The 14,384-nt window shown below is 36.3% G+C and overlaps 1 protein-coding gene across 1 annotated transcript; it reads left to right on the top strand.

The window, feature by feature from the left end:
* The first annotated feature begins 170 nt into the window (after positions 1 to 170).
* Positions 171 to 12,942, top strand: LOC117343647 (sepiapterin reductase-like). The gene is made up of 3 exons (XM_033906096.1): positions 171 to 1,619; positions 8,146 to 8,298; positions 12,553 to 12,942. The coding sequence occupies exons 1-3, from the start codon at positions 1,058 to 1,060 to the stop codon at positions 12,669 to 12,671; spliced, it is 834 nt and encodes a 277-aa protein (XP_033761987.1). The 5' UTR covers positions 171 to 1,057; the 3' UTR covers positions 12,672 to 12,942.
* The last annotated feature ends 1,442 nt before the right edge of the window (positions 12,943 to 14,384 follow it).

Below are 14,384 nucleotides of genomic sequence, written 5' to 3'. Positions count from 1 at the left end.
TTGCATTATGATTGTTTTGTACGAAAGCCGATTGTGACTAGTAGTTATATAGATATATAGTAGATATAACGCGTTAGTTTCGCGATATAACGCGTTATAGTTTCGAAATATTACGCGTTAGTTTCGCGTAATATCGTGAAAAAAATATTGTTTTCTTCTATGAAAATGGTCCCAGCCCGCTTTCGTAGTTTTTTTTTGTGTTTTTGTTATTTTTTGTTTTTTGCTAACGTGTTCTTATTATATTTTTATTGATGTAAGCATTGTTTGATTTATCATAACTATGCATTACGCCTTAATGGGTGCCACTTTCGGATCAACAATACATAACGTCAATCTAATTAAAATCAGGATGGTCATTCTCACTACGTTACATGAACATCATCGGTTTTAAAAAAGATCGCATTGATGGCCCAACACCCAGAGGTGTTCATTGTAACAAATCGTCTATAAGATGATAAGTATATGATACATTGTTCTAATTACTAGATATACAACAGGCTAGTAACACAAATGACAAAGGAGGACAATTTTCTGATTCGTGACCTGACCGGGACTCGAATTCACGATCTACGGTACTTAATCACCTAGCCCGAAGAACCCGCAGCCAATACCACTTCGCCACATCATCGGTTTTAAAAAAGATCGTATTGATGGCCCACCACCCAGACGTGTTCATTGTAACAAATCGTCTATAAGATGATAAGAATACCTGGATCGAAATGTATATACATACATGTACATGGATGCGAATTGTACACATATTACATATATTCAACTCAGTACAACTACGACATAAATGCCAATAACAGCGTAAAATTATCACCTTGAACGGGTATAACACATAATAACAGAACAATTCTTACAAAAGATATGACTCCAGTATCAACTATGATTATATATTTAAAAGCAAACGTGATGTTATAGCCGAGGTAAAAATACATGTGACATTCGATCAGCAGGACTCATAACCTGCTGTGTTTATACAGAGATGAAGCCACGTCCTCGTTTATTTATTACGTACTGCTAGTTCAGCTGTGACCAAGAACATTATTATCGTATGCAAGCGGTGTATGAAGCAGAAATGGAGCAACAACAGAATATTTTCCTTAAGAAGACATTTGTAGCCATAACCGGCGCCAGCAAAGGATTAGGAAGATGTATAGCACTACAGTTTGCGGCCAAGTTCCCTGCCAATACTGTCTTTGTACTTATGGCAAGGAATGAGCAGGCATTGGAAAATGTCAAGTCAGAAATAGTGTCTAAGATACCAAATGTCACTGTTCTGGTACGGCAATATGATCAGGGCATTGTAGAGAAAGGGTATTTCAATGACATATTCAACGAAATTTTATTGAGAAACAAGCTATCGGAAAATGACTTCCAACAATTCATGATCGTGCATAATTGTGCTGCTGTCATTGGCCTGTCGAAGAAAACTTTAGAATTGTGCGACTCTGTGGAAGTGAGGAATGCCTTCGACATCAACCTGATTGGGATGATTCTACTCAACACCAGCTTCTTCCAGACATTCTCTGATTCCAAGAAATCACGGGTGGTGGTCAATATGTCTTCAGCAGCTGCTTCAACTCCTGTGAGATACATGCATCTATACTGTGCGGGTAAGATAATACTTTTTTTGTGTCAGAAAAGTGCCTACCTAATCAGAAGGTTAATCTTATATACCTCATCTTTGAACATATTAAAACTAACGATGCACATAAAGCACTTTCTGTCTAACAGAGCCTTAACAACAAAAATCTAGACAATAACTATATTAGATAGATATTCATTTTACCTTATATTCTTACTCAAGTTGCCATGTTATAGATACATGTAGTTTGCTTGGTTCCTCGACATACAGGAACATTTGGCACTAAACAAGAGGCTCAGAGTGTCTGCATCGCTCACCTTGTTTATTTGAGCAAATAAAACATCAAAATAATGTTCATGTTCCATTTGCTAACAGCTTTAATAGTTTAGGTATGATTATATATAACTATAGTATGGATATCTCAACTGCTTCAAAGATAGAACCTAGAAACAAAGTCAAGATTCAACATGATTGTATTTAATGAAACTAATAGTCCCTTGGGATGGTGAAAGAACCCTGGGCCTATTTTCACGTCATGATTGTGCGATAATCTCTTGATGCCAAGCAAGGCTATATATGACTATGGGATGGGGATCTGAATGGTTTCACAGATAAAAGCGTACATATATCTTTAGCCGAATTGAACCCTTTGACTAACCCCTCAGTCCCCTTGGGATAGCTTGACCATTTATAGTTTTTTGAATCCCCATCCATAGGGATGCTACCAGTCAAATATGATTGATATTCATCGTTTTCTTCCAGATAATTAAATATTTTTATCAATTTAGCCAAATTGGCCCCTTTTGGCCCCACTCGTCAGCCACCGGGGGATCAGCCTCACCAAATGTACAATTTTGAATCCCCACCCCTTAACAATGCTACCAGACAAATATTAACGTTATCCATTGCTTAGTTTTAGAGAAGAAGTAGTTTATATCAATTAATCAAAAAATAACTCCTTTTGGCCCCAACCATCAGGTCCATAGGGGGTCTGCCCCACCATTTAAGAATGCTACCAGTCAAATATGAGTGATATCCATTGCTCAGTTTCAGAGAAGTCGTTTATATCAATTTAGCCAAAATGACCCCTTTTAGGCCGAACCCTTAGGCCCCCGTGGGATCAGCCCATCATTTGTGCAATTTTGAATCCTTACCCCATAAGGATGTTACCAGACAAATATGAGCGATATCTAATGCTTAGTTCCAGAGAAGAAGTAGGTTTATATCAATTAAACCAAATTGGCTCTTTTTGGCCCCGCCCCTCAGCCCCACCATTTGTACAATTTCTAGTCCCCACCCCATACTGATCCTACCACTCAAATTTCGTTCAATTCCGATCAGCAGTTATGAAGAATTCTACCATGTTTGCTATGCAACGCCAGTTTTGATTGGTTTAAAACCATGTATTATTTTCCAATAACCAACGCTCGTGCCAATAATACACGCTCGTGAGTCACGGCTGTTACAATTTTATATATCTAATATTCACCCGTTTTATAAAAGGTTATTATAGCCGAGTGGCCAATGGGTGTCTTTCAATAAAATTTTATCACGACGCGAGTTCGAATCCTACGGAGGCTCCCCTTTTTTCTTTTTTTCTTTTTTTTTCTTTTCTTTTATCATTTTTTTTTTAATTTTCAAAATCAATGCCATATGATAGATGCTCTTGATCGTAGTACTGTATTGCCTGTATATTTCATCAGCAAATAATGCAATACTCAAGAAATAAATTTCATGGTTTTCTCGGGGTTTCTTTGCTGTTTTTCTATTAGAAAGAGGCGATCTCAGAACTAAACAGTACATGGTAGAATAGAAATAATCAACTTTGAATCGTGTATTGTCTGCGGCCTTCGCTATTAATTTAATTGCAAAATATCCTCGTCCTCGTTGTATATCCTGCAACAATACACGAATCATCGTTAATTATTTCTTAAGTCAATTGTTGACGTACGGACGGACGACGGACGCAGGACGCTACGGTATGGCATAAGCTCACCGGACCAGGAGAGCTAAAAATCAGATCAAATACACAATATTATTCCATAAAGTCCACTGAATATAAGCAACATCGTTTCTTATTAACAGATTTTATAAAATGTTGCTATTGCCTCTGATACTTAAATTCAGCTTCAAATTTGACGCCATTTTTGACATTTGATTCATAAAATGTTTAAATCCTATTTGTTTTAGTTGCGGACGATGGAGAACCTACCGCTGATTCTGCAAACAGCCAAAATAAGTCGCATCTTATCCCACGCAACAAAAAGCATAATCTTACTCTGCTCATATATGTGTTCCTTATCAAATTACTAACCTCTCCTTTAATAAACTAGTACATAAAATTGATTTGTTTTTTTTAACGTCCTATTAACAGCCAGGGTCATTTAAGGACGTGCAAGGTTTTGGAGGTGGAGGAAAGCCGGAGTACCCTGAGAAAAACCACCGGCCTACGGTCAGTACCTGGCAACTGCCCCACGTAGGTTTCGAACTCGCAACCCAGAGGTGGAGGGCTAGTGATAAAGTGTCGGGACACCTTAACCACTCGGCCACCGCGGCCCCTGTTGACATTTGATTCATAAAATGTTTAAATCCTTTTTTTTTAGTTGCGGACGATGGAGAACCTACCGCTGATTCTGCAAACAGCCAAAATAAGTCGCATCTTATCCCACGCAACAAAAAGCATAATCTTACTCTGCTCATATATGTGTTCCTTATCAAATTACTAACCTCTCCTTTAATAAACTAGTACATAAAAATCCTGTTACATCTTATATATCGTCAAAATGAGATTAGGTATATAAATATTTCAAGACATCTACACTAGCCATGCAAATCTTCGTTAGGGCTTGTATGTGTATCATTTTTGCATAATGCTTTGTATTCTAAAATGAATTATGTTTTATTTTACGCGAATCTGCTTTGTCATTTAATTGTCAATAATTACCCAAAGTATCAGCGGACACATAAAAATGTGTTGGTGAGGTATTCACAGTTAATATACATGCTTACGTCTCACTGCCCGAACAAGCATTGTCTGCATCCCATGCAGGTGTTTCAAATAATGTCAGGCTTTCACGCAGAGGAAATTTAATACTGATTGTGTAACTTGGATGCACATACAGTTTAGGCCGTCACGATTTCGGGTGTCATCTTTTATCACCTTATCCCTTAAGTGGGAATACAACAGCCAAAGTTATATGATATATATGGCAAGGATATCGGTTGTTCGTTTAACATACAGGCATTTTATCAAAGGATACGGGGTCACGCAGAGAAGATGTATAATGCTGATTGTGAAATTCTGATGCACATGAACCCTTTGCTGTCATGTTTACCCGACGTGTCACCTTTCCTCGTCGGCACACGGAGGACCGAGATTACAAAGTCCTTTCAAAGGCAATGTTATATAGTATACATGTCAAGGAGACACAGCTGAAAAATAGGCCAGATAGAAAAGGTCATTAGGGCTATCAGATGGACTTAAAAGTAAACACAACGACATGTAAAGCTTGAAATAACAACATAGAACAAAATATTTGGTGCAGTTTTCTTCATATAACGTGACCTATATTGCAAAATGAAACATTTCTATAATTTCAATACATATCTACTTATGTATGTATAATATTGTTTTACGGGCCATCAACAATGTGGACCAAACAACATTAGTAGGACAATCTCAGAATGAAAAACACATCAAACTAAAATGTTAAAAGGAAAAAATCTAAAAACTAACTGGTTGCAAAACCCATTCAACACGATAATCTATACCAGTGACTCCTGTCAGCGGGAACCGACCACTTGCCTATAGTATAAAGGGGTGTACATTTTGATTTATTTAAATCTATATAGAGGTTGTTAGTAATTCGCTTCTCGTTTACACAATTTACTTCGTGCTCCATAGGATTATTATCTCCTAAACTAAGTAAAATAAACAGTTAATCCATAACAATGGTCGCTGGCCAAATACATATCCGTCCACATCGATTGGATTGCTGTAATCCCCCTTGTGAACTTTCTACTGACCTCAAGCAATTTTCGGGAAATACCACGTGGCCAAAATGCATTTTTTTCGATTTGTGCTAATCATTTTGCTGTTGCATATGTACATTTAATTTTCCAGATTCTGATAACAGACATCTCCATCAAAATGTCGGGTGTAACAATGAGCTACATTGTATGGATGTGAACTTGTAAACAGGGATCGTTTTGAAAATTAAAATAATGTCAAAGTTCTTTTCCTGTTATGTTCGATTCCACTCCAAGCTTTTCAATTGATAGAAATAAAGTATAATTGTTCTATATCCAAGTTTAATAGACATCAAATATCAATAAGCATGTTGAAAATAACCATCCTAACAAGAATGTATACTCTTGCATTATATTAACTTTAGCAAGTCTAATATGTGCTGATCAACCAACGAGAGATAAAGTCGTTCCTCGGATCTCTCGCATGATCATTATATAGGCCTAGCCTGGAATCTGATCCTATTGTATAAATGTACAATAAAATTTGTTAAAATGAATTGCATGATCATAGCACAATTTTATCGTTTCAGTAAATGAAGAAATATAATTGCTTATTTTACAAGATAGTTTGCCAGATATAAAAAATCATGTAATTATATGAATTACCACAAAATATACATGTATTCAATGCGTCGTTATCGGGTGAATCTGACGGGACGTCTATTTTAAAATTTTATGTATGTGGGTTATGCATGCGTATAATACTTATGTCCTATATATAATTAACTATCAACTCAAGTCGGAAAGCATTGATAACTTAACACAGACTTCTGATTGACATGTCGCACAGTGTTTACACCATAATGTTAAGCTGTTGATACTGGTTCTGCACTTTTAAGGGCGAATGGTTCTGCACTTTTAAGGGCGAATGTTTCATCAGTTGGCGTCATGCTTACTGGATGGGAATATGGGTATATTGTCGCTGTTATTCTGTCACGAGAGTCTGGCTTTCTGATAGTATTTTCAAGGCAATTGCGGTTCCCTGCCTTGTGGGAGTGACAAAAAAATCTCAACCCGAAGGGGATTCATGAATGTATAACCCGAGGTTTGCCAAGGGCTGGACATTCATGTATTACCCCGAGAGTTGTAACTATGTAAACTTTATCTATTTTACAAAAATTGCGAAACAAGTTATATCAACTTACAATAATCACGCTTGTTGGCCCTCATGGAAGCGCGCGAGGGGTCTTGCTGTGGGAGAAAACCGGAGAATCCAGGGAAAACCCACGTGGTCGGGCAGGTGACCCAAATCAATTGTCACGTCCGATCGGGGAATCGAACCCCGGCCGCCTAGGTGAAAGGCAAGTGTGTTACCACTGTGCCACCCGACCACCCAACCCGAGAGATGAAATTACTTTGTCACACTTTCTTCCTTTTTGGGAATAATGAATGGTTATTTTTCTCCCACCACATGCATATCCCACCGGTGGTCCAGGTGTGTTTGTTAACAAAATGCATATGGTCGGCACAGTGTTGTCCTCATTTGAAGAAGTACTCACAACAACAACAACAACAACAACAACAACCCAGCACCACAAAAAAAAAATGCAAGCCAGTACCATTACAACAAGAAAACATAGATTTAAGATTAATGTTCATTCAAACAGACACTGAAATAGAGTATAAGTGATACTATTTGATGTAAAACTACATTTTGTGTCTCCTACGCATATTTAACATTAAATAACAACGCGGGAACTATAGTGACGTCAACCAAAAAAGTAGTTGCAGACGTTATTCTGGTTCAGAAGGTTATTACGTGCAATCTGTCATATCATAAGGGTTGACAGACAAATCTGTCACGTCTAAAACTGGAGATAAATCGGTGAACTGTGGGGAAAACTATATTCGACGTTCCAAATAAACAATGAAGACCTGGTATTGTATTTCACAAAACTTTAAACATCAATATCATAACTTATATTAGTTGGAGAGATGCAAGTCGATGAGGACCATGGGAAAAGCTTTATCGTAGATATTTGTCTAGTGGTTTCGTTGTCAACACTGCCTCATTTAAGATCTCCGTGTAAAGCTATATTTTTCCATACATGTTATCCTCGTTTAAACACAGGAGTCTGCTTCTGGTTAGAATATATAGAAAAAAACATTAGCCCTTACTCCTACTACATATATCAACAAGGTGTACTACTCGATGATCAGGCCATGCATTGACTGTCGAACGGAAGTAGGATATTGATTGGTGTATTGTTTACAGAGCTCTCGACCAATCAGATTGACCCTGGAATACCGCTCCAAAATATACAGACTACTTCCGTTCCCGAGTCGATGCATCGCCGGCTCACACGGCCGCTTTTGATCCATTTTCTCATCTTGAAATAATTGTTGAGTGAAAAAGATAACATTCATTGATATTTTAGGATGCTAAACCAAGGTATGTTACTTTAGTTTGTGTGCATTTGATATTTTAGTCAGATGAAGCTGGTTTTCCACTAAAGATAGCTCACATTAGCAGCTTACTATCATATCCTACTGTAAATAGACATTGTAATTTTCTGATTATACAGGAAAAGCTGCCAGGGACATGTATATGCGCGTATTGGCTGCAGAGGAACCGTCTTTACGGATACTGACGTTTGCCCCAGGTTCATCGGACACAGATTTGGCAAAGACAGTCGAGAGGTGTTGTCCTGACAAAGTCGTCGCTGCGCTGATGAAACGTAAGTACAGGGGTTTACTACCTAGTTAGATGGGTTCGGCATAAATACACTGTGTAAGTATATGTTCAATGTTGATGGCTTTGGTTTAATATTGTTTAACGTCCTTTTAACAGTTGTGGTCATTCAAAAACGGCCTCCTATATGGCAAGCCGTTTGGGTTTTTACCTATTAAATACAGATATCTGTATTCAAAATAAAGATATCATTAGTAATATAAAAATTAAAGATATCTTTAATTCAAATAGAGATATCTTTAATTTAAATAGAGATATCTTAAATTGAATTAGAGATATCTGCATTTCATTGTAAATAAAGATATCTGTTTTTAAAATAAAGATATCTTTAATTCAAATACATATATCTCTAATTCAAATACAGATATCTCTAATTCAATTAAAGATATCTCTATTTCAAATACAGATATCTTTATTTTGAATACATATATCTCTATTTGAATTAAAGATACCTTTATTTGACATGAAATAGAGATATCTGTATTTAACCATCAAATAGGAAAAACGACTGCTCCCTTGATTCTCCCTTTTGCGCATGACGGAAGTAAAGCAGTAGTCGAACAACATTGCGTTTTGCAGCCCTAAGCCGTAATAACTGCGCATCTGTTACAACGTATCCGATTTCAATGGTACTGCGTATAGCCGCAACAGTTCGCCCTATTTCCCGTAGAACAGTTGCCATGTTCTGTTCTTTAGAAATCCCCTCCAAGTAGCAAGTGTATCGGTTTAGACCTACATCTCTCATGCATGCATATGGGATCCGGATGGTCCAATTTAATTACAAACGTTTCGTTAACACTGATCAGGATTAGGGAGTAATCATTATTTTCTGTGTTTCAATATTAATCTTCGCACTGAGCAAACACGTGTAAATACAGATATCTTTAATTCAAATAGAGATATCTGTATTTGAAATAGCGATATCTGTATTGCAAAGTAATTGCAGATATCTCTAATTCAATTAAAGATATCTCTATTTTAAATAGAGATATCTTTAATTGAATTAGAGATATCTGTATTTGAATTAGAGATATCTGTATTTCAAATGAAGACATCACTATTTAAACAAAATTAAAGATATTTCTATTTAAAATAGGGATATCTTTAATTCAAATAGAGATATCTCTTTTTTAAATAAAGATATCTTTAATTTGACAAGAATTAAAGATATTTCTATTTAAAATAAAGATATCTTAATTACAATTAAAGATATCTGTAATTCAAACATAGAGATATCTGAATTTGAAATAGAGATATCTGTAATTTAAAAGAAGATATCTCTATTTTCAGTAAAAATAGAGATATCTGTATTTAAATTAGACATCTTTATTTAAATAGAGATATCTTTATCTAAATTACAGATATCGCTAATTAAATAGAGATATCTTAAATTAAATAGAGATAGCTGCATGCGTGTACTAATTGAGTGTGTGTTCTGTGACACTGAAGTAGGTTAAGGTTTTCCTCCATGTGATCACGCAAAACGATGTGTTTTGTAGTTTAGTCGTAGACGGGTCAATATAAAGCCAGAAAACTGATAAAAAATTAGCAATTTGGAGACTTAAAAAAGTGTTTTCCGTAATCCATCATTCGGTAAGGTATTTTTTTGGTTCAAAACTCAAAATTTAACAAGAAGCCGAATTGGTCAGCCTCACTCACCTGGCATTCGCTTAATTGATGGTTTGGACCATCACCTGTCGTGGTGCGGCGTCCGTCGTCCGTCTGTCAACTTTTTTTATATATAATTCGCTACTAGTCCTGAACGCCTGAATGGATTTTAATGAAATTTAGTCTGGATCATAAATCGGAAAAGGGAATCAAACGTTGTATAAACGGAGGGCGTGGTTCCCCTGGAGCCGGAGGGGCGGAGCCCAGTAGGGGAAATTGAGGTAATTCATTTAAACCGCTACTAGTTCTGAATGCCTGAATGGATTTTGATGAAATTCGGTCTGCAGCACCATTTGGCAAATGTGTAATGCTGTGTAAACGGAGGGTATGGCTCCCTGGGGGAAGGGTTCAAAAGTGGATATTGAGCTAAACCCTAAAATGGTAGTGTGTGAGGTTCTCATTTTCATTTATTTGGATCGATATGTCATTCCTATTGCTGAGATGAGAGAGAGAATAAAAGTGGAAGATCAGTTTAATGGTGATATGAATGTGGCCCCTTATTGGCATTTTGCGACTGCGAAAATAAGGGATAAGGTTGTTTTATTTAAATGAACATTTGTATACTTACATGCAAATTTGTCCAAAAAGACCGTTACAAGATGTCAGTCATATTTTTTGCATGGATTTTGCAAGTAGCTTCCACGCCAGCCAATGTTAGGGCCTGGCCATTGTACAGTACGCAAAATACTTAATGTGAAAATGAAAGAACTTCATAACTTTTCAATCTAAAATGTATTGTGAAAAAACTTGTTTTACAAATCTAATAAAACGATGTATACGGTTTGTCTACGTACCAGTTCAACTCCAGAGATGGTTTTTTTATTAATATTATTAATATTTATAGTCTTTTTAGTGACGTCATTAAAGATGGCGCATCGAAGAAGTGATTTGGCAGCCGAACTGAAGCGGAATATAATTAAATGAGTGAAAACGGATTATAATCACGCAAACTTGTTAAAATTGTAAGAATTAGCTTCAATACTATGTAGAATGTACCTTTTAGTTACCTTGATCGAGGTTCAGTGGAAAATAAACCCCAAATGGGAAGAGAACATAAGATGACGAATATTGTGGCCGAGTACTTTGGTTGTATGTGGCAATAGTCTTTGGCGGACTCGGCTGCCTCATTTTATGAAAGTGTTCCTCGGCAATTGTCAGGGTGGTCAGTTAGACGTAGATTGTCAGGGTGGTCACTTAGACGTAGATTGTCAGGGTGGTCACTTAGACGTAGATTGTCAGGGTGGTCAGTTAGACGTAGATTGTCAGGGTGGTCAGTTAGACGTAGATGTCAGAAAATAATTACAGGTGTTTGTCGCCAAAACAATAACAATAACAATTTCTAAAAAAAAAACCAAAAAAAAACAATAAAATTGAGTCAAGGAGAGGAAAATTTATGCTTGGGGAAATGCGTCCGATATACAATTTGTATTTCAATCAGACTGTTAGGAAACCTGTGGTAGTTGCTCCGACCGCTCTGATATATCAGTAATGTTTTCGAGACGTTTGTCCACAACCGGGGAAGTTCTCTCACTAAAATTGAAGGAAATATCAACTCTCAAAATTATAGTTATGCTATTGATGATTTTTATGGCCAAATGTCCCTATAATATTTCCCGACAGGTCGTGGATCTTTCAAAATGATAACTGTGCATTACACCAGTTAAACATGATCCGTACGTGGAAGTAGGAAACTGATTCTGGACTACTCAATCTCCAGCTATTAACATTATAGAAAATGTTATAATGTGACTAATGAAAATGAAACATAAATGGAAATTAGACATTAAATCTCGCACAGAAATTTACTTCAGTGGCAATTTGCAAGTCTAGGCAGTGCTAGGATAGCGGCGAAGACCAGATTATTCATTTTGGCTAAGTCATGAAAGGGTTTTTGAATAAAATCTGGTATACATCAGGTAATGACAAATGCCCATCATATAAAAGTATTTCGAATGAAACTAAAATACGAATAAAAAAATGGTAAAATCACATAATATTACACATGTACATCATGAGACATATCATACAGTGAAACGAACATATATCTAACAAGACATCTCTGGCGTTCCATGTATTGTATCCTTAAACAAGATAGCTTACTCCGTATTAATCTGTTAATAAGTACATGGTAGGACAGGGTAAGAAATGGCATAAGCTGTTAGTTTCTAAATGGCAGCTTTGGCTGTATGCTCCCCGGTGAGTTGAGAAAGACATTGACTGGCTTGCTAAAGGTCCAATGACCATAGATATTAATTTGTGAACCGCTCTGAGACGGCTATGTTGAGGTAATATGGCGGTATATAAGACTACAAATTATTACTTGTCATAATTGAGAGAGCAATGAAAAGATATCCGTTTTTTGTCGCCTGGTATGAATTTTACCATGGTGAAAGCAGGTACAATATATTTAGTAATTTGAGTTAAAAGAATGATACAGTATACTTTGTTGAGACCACGATACATACTGGCCGAGTGTCCCTGTAGCATCTTTGTGGGAAAAAAAAGAGTCATTATGTAGGGGCTGTAAACACTGACTCGAGTGGGAATAATAATATAAAAACATATTTTTCAGGGCTTCGAGAAGAGGGTAGGATTACACTTCCAGAGACCCCAATCTCAAAACTGGTGGATATACTAGAAGAAAACACGTTTGAGAATGCCGTTTGCCTGGAGAGCGACAAAATATTCTAACTATGTGTGTTGTTTGTTAATATTTTGTTAATATTAACAACGATAGAATGTAAGTTAATGTCTTACAAGTTCGTCAAGGCACCTAAGCAATGTTATTATCACCTTTCCTCTTCTCGAGTCATGCTTCCTTACTGATTACCCCCTCCATATGTAATCCCGACATATTTATTTCCTATTTTTGTTATTATGTCGATACATTAATCCACAGATATTGTATTTCCTATATAAGCACTATAATATTACATTTAATTAATACAGTTTTTATATCTTGGTTGTACGTCATTTGTCTTTGCTCTAAAAAACAAAAACAAAACAAAACAAAAAAACCAAACAGCCAGTTTTCCTAATTATACAAAAAAGGTTTGGGAAGGTTTTGTTATGTAGATTTTCAATTCATACCAACATCCATGATGATTTACTGACGGTCTCCCTGTGTGTGAGACGCATGAATCTGCGATCGTGCTACTGCCAAAGACACCCAACAGGACACCCCATCCGGTCACATTGTACTGTCAGCGGGCAAACCAGTCACCAAGCTCTCGAAATGCTACGTGTTACGCATGCTTCGTTCAGGAGACGTAACCCAACGTGTTCCACAGGGGTAATCATATTTCTAGGGGTCGGGAATCTTTTCCATTTTTTTGTGCTGTGTAATATAAACGATTAGAAATAGTTTATTTTTAAAGTGGTATTACGGAGACTGTTAGCCAATATGTACATGAAATAGCACAACTTACTATACGTAAACACAACACGGATCAATGTACTGCAACGAATATCACAATAAAGATACGAAATTACTTTCTATTTGTTTCAATTCCTGTGAAATCTTGAACGACTTAAGCATAAATAAATGTGTTGTAGAAATATAATTTTGGTTTCCTGTACTGGTCAAAGTAAAATATTAGAGTAAAAATGTGTTGTTTAGAGTTCTAAAGGTGGTCCGTCGTAGTAGAAAAAAATGAACAAAGTAATGAACTTATTGCTATCTAAATTCCACGCTACGTCGGGTTTCAAAACAAAAAGTGTAGTTACACAAATATTATTACATCGCGTTCATGTTACATTCCTATCTATCAATAATGCTTTATTGCTAGATCGTGCAAGCCTATTGGGATACTGTTTACTCGCGCTTAAAGAATGTTGCTGCCATCAATTGTTTTGTTTTTACATGGTTTAACGTCCGAACAACAGCCACTGTCATTTGAGGAGGGATGTCAAGAAGACACAAAATGTTAGAAAAACAAAACCCAGACAGACAGTGATGTAATGGAAGAGAGAATTTAAGATCAATCGGAACGTGTGATATTTTCTACTCTTTATTCTACCATTTCCCACCCATTCAAAACTTAAGGAAAGCCTTCGTTCTCTTGTAATGAGAGCTTTATTTTCCAAGAAAGGTTAACGGCGATACAAGTACATAGTGTATGAAGTATACTGGAACGTATTTCCCTAAATTTCTACTGGGGCTCATAGCAAATATATCGAAGATGAAATTGTGAGAATGATTGAACTTCTTATTGTCAATGGAAGAATTTTAAGAGTTTAGCAAATTTGAAAAAATGCCAATGTCATTTATTTGATCAAATCGTATTAATATGTTTTCATTTCCATGGTAAGGTCATGTTTTATTCTTTTTCCCGTCAAAAATAAAAAGTCTAGCTATCGGAAAAATTAGCATGGAAAGATAAAATAAATTGCCGCAAGGGTAAA

Source organism: Pecten maximus, chromosome 15 (genome assembly GCF_902652985.1).
Source record: "Pecten maximus chromosome 15, xPecMax1.1, whole genome shotgun sequence".
Classification (NCBI taxonomy): domain Eukaryota; kingdom Metazoa; phylum Mollusca; class Bivalvia; order Pectinida; family Pectinidae; genus Pecten; species Pecten maximus.
This window is presented reverse-complemented; position numbering and strand designations above follow the sequence as displayed.

Excerpts from the sequence above, each read along its gene's own strand:
- LOC117343647 (XM_033906096.1), top strand. The coding sequence starts at position 1,058 with ATGCAAGCGGTGTATGAAGCAGAAATGGAGCAACAACAGAATATTTTC. Across the intron at positions 1,620-8,145 it reads CATGCATCTATACTGTGCGG|GAAAAGCTGCCAGGGACATG; the intron begins GTAAGATAATAC and ends CTGATTATACAG. Across the intron at positions 8,299-12,552 it reads CGTCGCTGCGCTGATGAAAC|GGCTTCGAGAAGAGGGTAGG; the intron begins GTAAGTACAGGG and ends CATATTTTTCAG.